Source organism: Myotis lucifugus, unplaced genomic scaffold (assembly GCF_000147115.1).
Source record: "Myotis lucifugus unplaced genomic scaffold, Myoluc2.0 scaffold_29, whole genome shotgun sequence".
Classification (NCBI taxonomy): Eukaryota; Metazoa; Chordata; class Mammalia; order Chiroptera; family Vespertilionidae; genus Myotis; species Myotis lucifugus.
The window spans coordinates 3,214,462-3,228,718 of record NW_005871077.1 but is presented as its reverse complement, the minus strand read 5'-3'; the positions used below and the strand labels follow the sequence as shown (position 1 = coordinate 3,228,718).

The following is a 14,257-nucleotide window of genomic DNA, read 5'->3' as shown; positions in this document are numbered from 1 at the left end:
AATGCCGGCCATGTGTCAGACGAATAAGCTATGACACCCCTGCCATCCCCAAGCCCGCAGTCCAGGAAGGGAACCCAGACATGTAAACAAACAATTGCAATCTGTGTTGGAGGTACGCACTGTAATAGCAGTGAAAATAAAACCTATAGGCGCATAAAGGGGAATATTCTTCAGTGCTGTTCCTGGAGACATTTATATTCACTCCATTGGACATGGACTATTTTATCAGTGATGTATCTCAGGCATAAAAGAAAGTGCCTAGCACCCGTAATGAGTAGATGCCTAATAAATGTTTGGTTTTTGTACTAAAAAAAAGACATATATTGGACCTTTTAACTCTATCCTTCATGTTTACTATTCTTCTTTTATTTTCCTATTTCTGCCTCTCTGAGTTATTTTAGTACAATTTCCCCCACATTTCAATTCATTAATTCTTTCTTCAATTCTGTTTACTTTGTGGTTAAATCCATCCTTTGAACTTCAATTTCTATTATTTTATTTTTTCATTCTTAGAAGTTTCATTTGATTCCTTTAAAATTTGTCTATTCTTTCTTTAAACATGACAGTCATTTTATAATGTCTCAGATAACTCTAGTAATTAACATCTTTATGATCAGTTTCTGCTCCTTTTATCTTTGATTATTCTCACTCATGTTGGTGCCTTCTTGCTGAGTTATTTGGGAGACTTCTATAGTGTTAGGAGGAAGGTATGTTCTTCCAAAAGATTTGTATTATCTTCTTGGTACCTATAGGTATTAGCCACAGTTCCAATTTAAAGTCAATCATGGCTTCAGATTTATCAAGCTATCCAGTAATGTGAATCTGAGGTGCAAATCAATGCAAGACACTTCATGATTACTACTTCTCAGAGACAATTCTCCACTCCCCCAATCCCTAACCAAGGCAATTTTATCTGCTAACTCATGAGAATGGTAGGGATGAGAGACGGTTTGCTTTTAGTTAATCATATAATCCACGTGTAATCCCATACTATGGGAGAATCTGTAATTAAACATTTTGATGGTCCAAGGCTTTGTTTCTTCTCAGAGACCTGAAAACCATATCTTATATTGCCTTGATTAGGTAAATGTCTTTAAGGTCAAAGAATCTACTACGCTGTGCTCCGCTAACCTCTATGGGTTCCTGTGTTCACTTAGATTTTGATCTGTGTTGTCTTACTGTCTAGTTAGCTCTTTAAAGCTTTCAAGAAGATTTATTTATTTTTGAATATAACATCAGGCAATTAGATTGACATTAGTTATTTTCAGTGAGACAGTTCAAATAATCTATCCCAATATATTTTCAGAAAAAGAACCTTTCAAAGATTTTTCATCTTTTTATCTCTATCTATCTCATTCTCCATATCGCCTCCATTTCCATACAAATCATTTCCTATTGCTTCCATAATAAGACTTTGGCTCAACTACACTAATGGATCAATTTTGGCCACAGACAAGAAATACATAAGAAACCTTTGCTCCCAAAAGTTTTGAGCTCAATATTAAATGTTTAACAGGTTAATATCACTGCCATTAACCAGTTGTGATAATTAATAAGCATATTAACTTCTCTGGGTTCTATTTTCCAGAAACCTAGGAGTTATGTCAGTCCTTCCCTCTTAGTTACTTTCCACATAAAATCAACCAAATATTTTATGTTCTACCTCCTATATTTCTGTCAAATCTCTCCCCTTTATTCCAAGCCCAATGGCTACTATTTCTTTAGTTCAAGAACTCATAATTTCCTGAATTCTTATAGCCTCTTTACTGAAGGCACTGCCTCCTGCCTCTAGACTCACTTCCCTCTAAAATTCTTCTCCATATCGCTACTAAACTTATTTCTAAGGTAAATATGCATGATATTATTTTCAAAGCTTCCAGAAATCAGTGCCCTTCCTATTCTTTCCTTCTTTAGTTCCTTGATCTCAATTTCTGCAAACATCATTTGTTCAAACCTTAATGGTTTCATGCATGTTGTATCTTCTGCTTGAAGCACCTTCTATTCCTTGTTTTTACCTAATTAACCTCTACTGATGTTTTGTATCTCAAGACCGCTGTTTCACTCAGAAACTCTTCTAGGACTTCTCTCTCAAATTTGGATCTCTCTCTCTCTCTCTCTCTCTCTCTCTCTCTCTCTCTCTCACACACGCACACACACACACACACACACACACGTATATATGAAGAGTGAGAGGGAGGGAGAAAAAAAGAGACAGGCTGGCTTACAAACACTAAAAATACTCCAATTATTTATTTGTGTTTGAGATTTTTGTATATTAAATTGTTATAATTTCACTGCACCAAAATATATATTTTTGGTTTTTAAGTAGATTCTTCATTTGAGGTCACAATATGAAATTAAATATAGGTTCAATTATATTGACAGCATATGAAAAGCTTGATTCTCTTAAAAAATCTACTAGAATTCAAAATTATATGCATTATACATTTGGTCATAATAACTATTATTCTGCTACATAATCTACTTTTTTTGGTAAATAGAAGGATAACTTCTATTGATTAATAAACAAATAAACTTAAAGTTCATTTCAAATTTTTCATTTAATTTATATTTTTAGTTAATATATTTTTTAAAGAATAAAGAGAATAGAATATTACAAAACAAAATTAAACTTGCCATCATCCTCCCAGCAGCTCTTCGCATTCCCTTCCCTTTCGCTCCTCCCTGGTAACACTGTCTGGTCTGTTGGCAGGTCATCTTCTGGCATACCACCTTCACAATCTGCTGCATCTGTAATACTTTCTTCTTCCACAATATGGAGCTTGTCTTCATCATCTGAATCTGAATTTGTTTCTACCACAGTATTATAATTTGTAACTGTAATACAAATAAGAAACAAATAGTCAAAACCAACTAGTGTAAAAATCAGTTTTTACACTTCAGTAAAAATAAATTTTAAAAGTACAACAGATTGTGATTCAATAATATTTCTTGTAGTAGCTACACTTTTTGAATACTTACTATATGTAAAAGTGATTTATAAATAGTAACTCATTTAATTCTTATAGCAACCTTATGAAATAGAGAACTATCTACCATCTACTACTTATATCCTTGTTTTACAGAAGTAGAAACCAAGACATATGGAAGGTAAGTAACTTGTTCAAGTAAGATGCAACCAAGAAGTGGCAGGGCCAGGATTTGAACTCTAGCATTCTGATTTCATTAGCTGTGCTGTTGAATGCTACATTAAGCATGTTATCCTCTCCAATCATAGTGAGCTTATTCTATATGATACTGTTCATGCACAATTAGGGCTTCAAATCTTTAAAGCATCATAACTTAAGACAAGACTTCAGCTCCTTTATTTAAATAACAATACACGATCAAATTTACCATAAGAAAAAGTATTTTAAAGTTATCAATTAAATCCATGCATTACTGGAGAGAAAGGGGAAAAAAAGAAGCTTTTCTTTGTTTATATAACTAAGCAATGATTACTTCTAGTTCTTTCCATTTCTTCCTTCAATTTTCCAACCATTCTTGATAGAATATAATCACCTAAATGCTTAAATGATATGCATATATATCCTCCTTTCCATATGAATACACCCCCCTAAGAATATAAAAGAAGAAATACAATAAAAAGTATGAATGTACATGTTGAGGTGAGTAAAAAGAACCAAAAATATCCAAAGCTCCTCTTATAGACCTTGGGAAGACCCTTCTGTCCAAAAGACTAGTGGAGTTATTACCCTTTTGCCTACTTGAGGAATTCTTCAATATCTTGTGTCGTAAGAAAAATATAAAGTTTTGTGTCATTAATACTTTAGTGTGAATACATTTTCCAGATCCCCAAGAGCACATCATTGTCTAATATTATTGTAAAAGTAATATATGTTCATTGGAAAAAAGGCCAGACAATAAATAACATGTAAAATTAGTAAAAGCCAAATGCCCCCAATTTTTTCTTCACCTCTCTCTTTAAAGGTAACAATAACAGCAAATTTCATCAATTAATTTATACACTAAGTAGTATGATACTAATCACTTTATATATCTTATTTAACTGTAATACATATCTCACCTTATACACATATGTATTTTATATTTAATATAAATACTATACATAAATGTCTGTATGGATATTTAATAAACATATATAGAATCATATTATATGCTTTGCCACGTAGTTTTCTGCCACTGAACATATTTTGGAAACTTTTCTATGTGAGTATATGTGGAGCTTTATCCTTTTTTCTGGATGGCTACACAATATTTCACTGTACAGACATAATTTAACTAATCACCTATTCATAAAATTTAGTTTCTTTCTAGTGTTTAAGCATTAGCAACAATGTCATAATAAATTTTCTTATAAATATATCTTTGGTCATTCCTTAAATACACTTGTCAGTAGGGGTGGGATTGCTGAGTCAAAGGGAAAACTTATTAGATAGATATGGAGACATGGGGAATCCTTATTCCAGCCGCACTATAAGCAGGGAAAATTGTGAAATTGTGTGTGGGTGGGTAAAAGGAATGATTCTCAAAGGATGGTCCACAGTTGGAACAATGGTTTCTTGATGAGCCTTTAACTGAGAGTAAGATGCAAATACATGTGTATGTGTGTATGTTTGTGTGCATATACTAGTATATGTATAAATTTTTAGGAACCGGTCTGGCAAATAATGCACCATGCTATTCACTTTCATTTTTATTTTCAGGACTCCTTATTAGTAACCTACTAAACGATTTACTAAAGTCATTTAGAGTTGCTCTGGTATGTATTCATTTATATGCTACATGCATTTGACAATATTTACTCTTTACTGAGGATCAATCAATTCTGTATTCCTTGAGATCTGGCTACCACATTGGCTCATTGCAAAGCTCTCACTATGCATGGATAGTTGAAATTCCTACTATTTTGTGAAGGGAGGTATTAGTGCTTCTTTAGTATCTTGAGTTGACCATCTATATATATATATATAAAAGCCTAATATGCAAATTGTCCCCTCGGGAGTTCGACCGGGAGACCAGGAGGTTGATCACTCGCTATGACATGCGCTGACCACCAGGGGACAGTGCTGAATGAAGGAAGGCCCCAGCCAGCAGCTGGAAGGAAGTCCCTGGCCAACAGCTGGAAGGCCCCCATCAGCCCTGATCGCCAGTCAGGCCTAGGGACCCTACTGGTGCACAAATTTCGCGCACCGGGCCTCTAGTAGTTTTATATTGGTGCTATTATTGCATTTAATGACATAATATGGTAGGTTAGCTTTATCATTATCAATTTTGTTAGTTTTAGGTTGTTTGGTTGATCCTAGATTATATAATGAATACATATACATTTAGAGTATTTGGGGGCTTCAAATTTCTCAGTAATTAGGCTTTAATATAGAATATATGCATTACAGTTCAAATATTAACTTGAATGATTCATAGTTTTCACCAAGTTTTTTTTTTTACCTTCAACTGTAGGTGTTTTATTCTGTCTGAATCAGCTGTAGCTCAAAGTACTCTTTGAGAATACCTGTCACTTTCTAAGGCTCTACTAAAACTCCTTCCAAAGAGATTGTATATAGTATATAGTTATTGTGTGAATTTCCCCAAGCATATTTTGAGTTTGAGGTATAAAACTTGAAGATATATAAAAGCACTACATTTTATTGGCTAAGATGGGAAAAAGACCAATATTTTCCAAGCTTTCTCACTGTCTTCTGCTTCACAGTTACTTAACTGAGAGAAAAAGCAGTGAAAATCACTTATACTGATTATCATCTGTTATATAACAGGCAAGCTACCTAGTGTTTCTGAATCTGCACAGCTAATTTTAAAAACAGGATCCCAGCATCAAAAGCATAGAGAATAATGCAGGCCATTGATGAATTCTAATAGCCAGTGAAAGTGTCAGTTATTTCAATTGTCTGCCCATCTATTGCCATATCTTTATACTGTTTAACCTTTGACTAAAAAATATAACAAAATATAATTTGCCGAAAGAGCAGTATATTCTTAATCATAGGTGATCAGCAACTTTTGGTCCTGAGATGGTTTTTTAAAAATCATCACCAGGGATATATTTACTGATGAGAGGAGGAGAGAGAGGAGAGGGGGAGAGGGGGAGAGGGGGAGGGGGGAGGGGGAGATGGGAGAGGGGAGAGGGGAGAGGGGAGAGGGGAGAGAAACATCGATTGGTTGCCTCCAATCCACGACCCAACTGCAGATAGAACCTGCAACCTAGGTATGTGCTCTCACCAGAAGTAGAACCCACAACATTTTTGGTGTATGGGATGATGCCCCAATCAACTGGACCATCTGTCTGGGGCTGGTCCTGAGTTTTAATTAAAATAATAAAATTTCAAGAGAGTAAAGATAAAAGTAAATAGAAAAGGTAGTTTTAAAATCTTTAAGCATAATTTACCATTCACAATATGAATTTAAATTTCAATAGAAAATGGTTAACATTTTCAATACAGTCTTATGGTCACCAGATTGTGGTTAAGGACACATTGACTTGTTGGTGGCAGTTCTTGTTGGTATTATTTGCTAACAGTTAATGCCTGATATAACAGTATCCACACTGTATAAGGTAGTTGTGAGGGGCTAATAATTTTAAAGTGTCTTGCACAAAGTAAAGACTATACAAGTGTTTGCTATAATAATCATCTCACTGAATTGAGAGAGAGAGAGAGAGACACTAAGTAACCTGGCTGAGATTATATAGCTACTAGCTGTACCCGGGCACGCGTTGCTGTGGCTCAGTCTGGTTAAATGGAAAAGAAAGAAAAGAGAAAGTGCACGTTTCTAATGTTTAATTTCACAATGCTTGCAGGTATACAATATTTTTTGTTGTTCCATTGTCTGTGCAGATATAGAGATTGTCTGGTTTGCCGACTCTAGAACACGCAACATATAATTGTCCATGTGAGAAGCAATCCGTGTCTAGATCTAAACCGCACAATTCTAAAGATTGGCCCTGAGCTTTGTTGATGGTGATTGCAAACGCCAATCGAATTGGGAATTGCAATCTCTTAAATTGAAATGGCATATCCGTTGGAATCATAGGAATGCGAGGAATGAGGACAACTTCACCTTTGAAAGGTCCTGTCAAGATTGTTGCTTCTACGACGTTGCTCATTAATTTTTTTACTGCAAGCCACGTGCTGTTGCAAAGCTTTGGCTGGTTGATATTTTGCAACATGATAATTGGCACGCCGATTTTCAATTGCAGTACATGCGGTGGTATCCCTGGCAGATCGAGTGAATTCAAAAATTCTGTTGGATAATTAACCGCTTCATCTGTTTCCACAACAGTGTCGACAGACTTGTATGTGACTGCCTTGCTTTGAATGTTAGACTGAATAATATTGTTAAGTTCGTAGACGTCTTTGTTCTTGGCTGCAAGAATAGCTCGTTCACTCAGCCAATCGTGATTCTTATAATTGGTTTGAATATTGGGAAATACTTTTTCAACCAATTCTTCTTTTGACGTCACTAAATTGCAGAAGTTATGAGGCAATGAAATTAGTCCTGAGGTCAGATCAACCGGCACCTTTCCGTTCCCAATTTCCAGTAATTGATGTGAGAATATATCAGCTGATCGATCGTTTTGCAGCTGGACACGCATATTTGTAGTTAATTTTATCTACAATTTATAATTGTAAACAGAAACATTGAAATGGAATCGTAAAATATTTAGTATAGCGTGTGTTGCTTTTACGTCCAACAGATGGCGCTGTTTTTCAAAAAAGCATGTTTTTACCTGTCATAGGTATGACATCTATATAATAGTATGTATATAGGTATATAAAAACACGCGCGTATTTGAATGCAACGTTGTGTCAAAATTTCAAACCAATCGGTGAAGAACTTTCAGAGATTTAAGATTTTGAACAAACGAACATTTACATTTTTATTTATATAGATTAAGTTGTAGAGCTGGACTCAAATCCTGGTCTACAAGATTCCATAGTCATATTATTTTTTTAAATTAAAATATCTTTATTGTTGAATGTATTACATATGTCCCTCCTTTCCCCCCATTTACCCCTTCTAGCACACCCCTGCCCCTGCCATTTGTCTGTGTCCATGGGTTATGCATATATATGCATACAAGTTCTTTGGCTGATCTCTTCGCACACTCCCACCTTCCCTCTGAGATTTGACAGTCTGTTCCATGCTTCTATGTCTCTGGATCTATTTTATTCATCAGTTTATTTTGTTAATTAGATTCCACATATGAGTGAGATCATGTGATACTTGTCTTTCTCTGATTGGCTTATCTCACTTTACATAATATTCTCTAGGTCTCTCCATGCTGTCTCAAAGAGTAAGAGAACCTTCCTTTTTTACTGCTCCATAGTATTCCATTGTGTAAACGTACCACGGCTATTTTATCTGAGGGCACTTGGGCTGTTTCCAGATCTTAGATTTTGTAAATAATGATTCTATGAATATAGGGGTGCATATATTCTTTCTGATTGGTGTTTTGGGTTTCTTAGGATATATTCCCAGAAATGGGATCACTGGGTCAAATGGGAGTTTCATATTTAAATTCTTTAGGAAACTCCATACTGTTTTCCATAATGGCTGCACCAATATGCATTCTCACTAGCAGTGTACTAGGGTTCCCTTTTCTCCACATCCTCTCTAGCACTTGTCATTTGTTAATTTATTGATGGTAGCCATTCTGACAGGTGTGAGGTGATACCTCATTGTGGTTTTAACTTGCAACTCTCTGATGATGAGTGACTTTGAGCATTTCTTCATATGTCTCTTGGCCATCTGTATGTCCATTTTGGAGAAGAGGCTATTTAGGTCCCTTGCCCATATTTTAATTGGATTGTTTGTCTTCCTTTTGTTAAGTTGTATGAGTTCCTTATAAATTTTGGATATTAACCATTTGTCAGATGTATCATTGGCAAATATGTTCTCCCAAATATGTAAAGTGGGCTCCTTTTATACTATGTTGATGATTTCTTTTTCTGTGCAGAAACTTTTTATTTTGAGGTAGTTGCATTTGTTTATTTTCTCTTTAGTTTTCCTTGCCCTAAGAGATTTATCCTCAAACATATTGCTACCAGAGACGTCTGAGATTTTGCTGCCTATAGTTTCCTTCCTTCCTTCCTATTACCATTTATTGAAGAGACTGTCCTGACTCCATTGTATGCTCTTGCATCTTTTGTCAAATATTAATTGAGCATAGTGGCTTGGGTCAATTTCTGGGTTCTTTGTTTTGTTCCATTGATCTATATGCCTCTTCTTGTGCCACTACCAGGCTATTTTTATTACAGTGGCTTTCCAGTATAACTTGTGATCCCTCCAACTTTGTTTTTCTTTATCAAGATTTCTGCGGCTATTTGGGGTCTTTTTTGGTTCCATATAAATTTTTGAAGTATTTGTTATAGATCTGTGAAATATAGATCTGTTATAGATGCTGTTGGTATTTTAACAGGGATTGAACTGAATCTATAGATTACTTTAGGTAGTATGGACATTTTAATGATGCTAATTCTACCAATGAATGAACATGGTATATTCTTCCACTTGTTTATAACTTTCTATATATCGTTTTTCAATGCCTGTAATTTTGTGAGTACAAGTCTATTACTTCCTTGGTTAAGTTTATTCCTAAATAACTTAATTTTTTTTCTGCAATAGTAAAAAAGATTTGTTTAGTTTTTCTTTCTGACAATCAATTATTTGTGTATAAATGCCATTGCTTTCTGGGTGTTGAATTTTATCCTGTTACATAGATGTAATCCTTTATTAAATCTAATAAGTGTTTTGGTGGAGTCTTTAGGGTCTTCTATGTATAATATTATGTCCTTTGTGAATAATGAGTTTTACTTGCTCCTTTCCAATTTCAATGGCTTTTAATTTTCCTTCTTGTCTGATCGCTGTGGCTAGGACTTCCAGTACTATGTTGAATAAGAGTGGTGAGAGTGGGCATCCCTCTCATGTACCAGTTCTTAGGGGAAATGGTTTTAGTTTTTGCCCATTGAGTATGATGTTGACTGTAGGTTTATCATATATGGTCTTTATCATGTTGAGATATGATCCCTCTATTCCCTCTTTGCTGAGAGGTTTTTTTTTTTAATTGGTGTTGGATTTTGTCAAATGCTCTTTCTGCATCTACTGATATGATCATGATTTTTGTCTTTTAATTTGTTTATGTGCTATATCACAGTTATTGATTTGAAAATATTGTACTAACCTTGAATCCCTGGAATAAATCTCCCTTGGTCATGGTGTATGATCTTTTTAATATATTGCTGAATCTGACTTGCTAGTATTTTGTTGAGGATTTTAGCATCTATGTTTATCAGGAATACTAGAGGCCGGTGCACAAAAATTTGTGCACTCAGGTGGGTCCCTCAGCCCGGCATGAGCCCTCTTGCAGTCTGGGACCCCTTGGGGGATGTCCACCTGCTGGCTTAGGCCCGCTCCCTGGGGGGGATCAGGCCTAAGCTGGCAGTCAGACATCCCTCTGGCAGCCCGGGAACCCTCGGGGGATGTCCACTTGCCAGCAGGGAGCAGGCCTTAGCTGCAGTTGGACATCCTTAGCACTGCTGAGTAGGCGGGAGAGGTTCCTGCCACCACCGCTGTGCTGGCAGCTGTCAGCCTGGCTTGTGGCTGAGCAGAGCTCCCCCTGTGGGAGTGCACTGACCACCAGGGGGCAGCTCCTGCATTGAGCATCTGCCCCCTGTTGGTCAATGTGTGTCATAGTGACCAGTCATTCCCAGTTGTTCTGCTGTTAGGGTCAGTTTGCATATTACCCTTTTATTATATAGGATTGGCCTGTAATTTTCTTTCTTGTAGTGTCTTTATCTGGTTTTGCAATCTGGCCTCAGACAAAGAGGTAGGAAGTGTTCCTGTCTCTTGGATTTTTGGAAATAGTTTGAGTAGGATAGGTATTAGCTTGAATGTTTGATAAAACTCCCTGGTGAAGCTATCCAGACCAGGGCTTTTGTTTGCTGGGATTTTAAAATTATTATTATTTCTTCAATGTCATCAGTTATTTGTCTATTCAGGTTTTATGATTCTGACTGAGTTTTGGAAAATTGTATTTTTCTAGGAATATGTCCATTTCATAAAGGTTGTTCAGGTTGCTGGAATATAGCTATTCATCATTTTTTTTATGATCCTTTATATTTCTGTGGGTCAGTTGTTATTTCACCTCTTTTGTTTCTGATTTTATTAATTGGTTCCTCTCTCTTTGTTTCTTGATTAGTCTGGCTAAAGGATCATTAATCTTGTTTATCTTTTCAAAGAGCCAGCTCTTGGTTTCATTGATCTTTTGTATTGATTTTTTAGTCTCTATGTAATTTATTTCCACTCTGATTTTTATTATTTCCTTTCTCCTACTTACTCTTGGATTGTCTTGTTGTTCTTTTTCTAATTCTTTAAGTTGAAAGGTTAAATATTTTGTTAATAATTGTTCTTGTTTTCTGAGGTAGGCCTGTAGTGCTATGAACTTACCTCTCAGGACTGCTTATGCTGTGTCCAATAGATTTTTGGTTGTTGTGTGTTCATTTTCATTTGTTTACAGCAAGTTTTTTATTTATTTCTTGATCTCATTATTAACCTTTTCATTGTTTAATAACATGCTATTTAGTCTCTATGTGTTTAAATGCTTTTGAGTGTTTTTACCGTAGTTGATTTCTAATTTCATTCCATTGTGATCTGAGAAGATGTTTGATATGATTTCAATCTTTTTGAACTTATACTTGTTTTGTGTCCCAATATGTGGTCTCTCTTTGAGAATGACCCATGTGCACTTGAGGAGAATGTATATTCTGGAGCTTTGGGGTAAAATGTCCTGTAAATGTCAATTAAACCCCTCTGATCCAGTGTGTCATTTAGAGTCACTGTTTCCTTGTTAATTTTTTTTTGCCTGAAAGATCCATTTGTTGAAGTCAGTGGGGTGTTAAAGTCTCCTACTATGACTGTATTGCTGTCAATTTCTCCCTTAAAGTCCTCCAATAGTAATACATTCTTCAGTCATTAAGAATAAGTTAATCTAAATGCTTTATAAATAGGAAACTCCACCATACACTCTTTACTGTAGCTCTGAGTAGTGAATTGAACTGCATAAGGGAAGAGACTGAGCGACAGAGGAGAGGAAGAGGGGGAAATTTTCACTTTCAGGTCTTTGATTCCTATCAAGTGATAACTGTGGCAAGTGTTGAATAAAGTTACAGACTAAAGCCATGTTTCAATGATTTTGGGTGTACAAAGGCTTTTCTTTCTTTCCAGAGGAGAAGTTCTGTTTATATCATGCCATTAACACATGCTTAACTATGTCATACTCATTCCTACCGGACTCCCAAACCCACACTTATGTGCATGGTAGAAAAGAAAGATAAAATCTGCCCAGCTGGTGTGGTTCAGTAGTTGAGCACAGATTTATAAAGCAGGAGGTCATGGTCCAATTCCCAGTCACATTGTGGGCTCCATCCCCAGTAGGGGGCATGCAGAAGGCAGCTGATTAATGATTCTATTTCAACATTTATGTTTCTATCTCTCTCTCCCTCTCCCTACCTCTCTGGAATTAATACAAATATATTTTAAAAACAGAAAGATAAAATCGCTTTTAGGAAAAGACATAAGACTATTCCTTAAAAACTATCAGACTGCTTCAAACCAATTGTCCCATATACATTGGAACACCTACTGTCATAATTTAAGAAACATTTAGAAAAACAAATACAGTTTGAGTCATGTTCTCCAGAGTATTGGGATTATAGATTGATAAAGGAGTGGATATTTTACACATTTACACTATGCTGAAAACAACTTAGGCACAAAGGCTCTGAAATATGAAGATAAAGGTAGAGACACTGAATAAGTATTCCATTATTCTTCAACATCAGTTAGGACAAAAATAATTATATATATATATATTAGAGGCCCAGTGCACAAAAATTTGTGTACTCGGAGGGTGGGGGGTCCCTCAGGCTGGCCTGGGCCCTCTTGCAGTCTGGGACCCCTGGGGGATTGGGCCTAAGCTGGAAATCAGATATCCCTCTGGCAGTCCGGGAGCCCTCGGGGGATGTACACTTGCCAGCGGGGAGCAGGCCTAAGCTGCAGTCGGACATCCTTAGCGCTGCTGAGGAGGCGGGAGAGGCTCCCACCACCACTGCTGTACTGGCAGCCATCAGCCTGGCTTGTGGCTGAGCAGAGCTCCCCCTGTGGGAGTGCACTGATCACCAGGGGTAAGCTCCTGTATTGAGCGTCTGCCCCTGGTGGTCAGTGTGTGTCATAGTGACCAGTCATTCCCAGTTGCTCTGCTGTTAGGGTCAGTTTGCATATTACCCTTTTATTATATAGGATAGAGGCCAGATGCACGGGTGGGGGCCGGCTGGTTTGCCCTGAAGGGTGTCCTGGATCAGAGTGGGGGTCCCCACTGGGGTGCCTGGCCAGTCTGGGTGAGGGGCTGAGGGCCGTTTTCAGGCTGGGCAAGCCCACCCCAGCGAAGGAAGCTCCCAGCCTCTCCTTTTCTTTTCTTTTTATTCTGGGGTTTATTTACCTTCTATAATTAAAACTTTGTTGCTTTGAGTGGAGCTCAGAGCCAGCCCCAGCTGGCGGGAAGTTGGCTTCCTCCATCATTGGGGCAACCAAGCCTCCTGCTTGCTCCTGCTCCGTGGCTGCCGGTCGCCATCTTGGTTGGGTTAATTTGCATATAGTCACTCTGATTGGCTGGGGTCGTGGCTTAAGGCATAGCAAAGGTATGGTCAATCTGCATGTTTGTCTTTTATTAGTGTGTGTGTGTGTGTGTGTGTGTGTGTGTATGTATGTATCCTATCTAATAAAAGAGAAACATGGTAATTAGCCTTACATCCGCTAGCCTTCCCATTGGCTAATCAGGGAGATATGCATATTAACTGCCAGCCAAGATGGCAGCCGGCAGCCATGCACTGAAGCGAACAGGGAGGCTTGCTTGCTCCAGTGATGGCGGACTCCAACGTTGCCCGCCTGACTTGCCAGCCTCTCAGCTGCAACTCTAAGCAACTATGTTGTAAATATAGAAGCTAAACAAAACCCCAGAAACCTACTTTAGTCAGCCGGGCTTCAGCCAGCCAGACTGCAACATTGTATCAAATACAGAAGGTAAACAAAGGCCAGAAACCTGCTTTCAGCAGCCGAGACCTCAGAGCTAAAGCTGGCCCAGAATAAAAAAAGAAAAAAGAAAAAAAGGAGCAGTTGGGAGCTTCAGTCACCCGCCAGCCTGAAAACGGCCCTCAGCCCCAACAGCGAGACTGGCCAGGCACCCCAGTGGGAACCCCCACCC

General features: G+C 37.3%; 1 protein-coding gene across 4 annotated transcripts in view; it reads right to left on the bottom strand.

Annotated features, from left to right (window-relative positions):
* Positions 1–14,257, bottom strand: part of ZEB1 (zinc finger E-box binding homeobox 1) — a 271,362-nt gene that overhangs the window by 92,213 nt on the left and 164,892 nt on the right. For all 4 annotated transcript variants that reach the window (XM_023752199.1, XM_023752201.1, XM_023752198.1 and 1 more), the window contains one exon: positions 2,638–2,838. In XM_023752199.1, coding sequence (XP_023607967.1) covers positions 2,638–2,728 — 91 coding nt within the window. In that variant the 5' untranslated portion in view covers positions 2,729–2,838. The remainder of the gene's footprint in view (positions 1–2,637; positions 2,839–14,257) is intronic.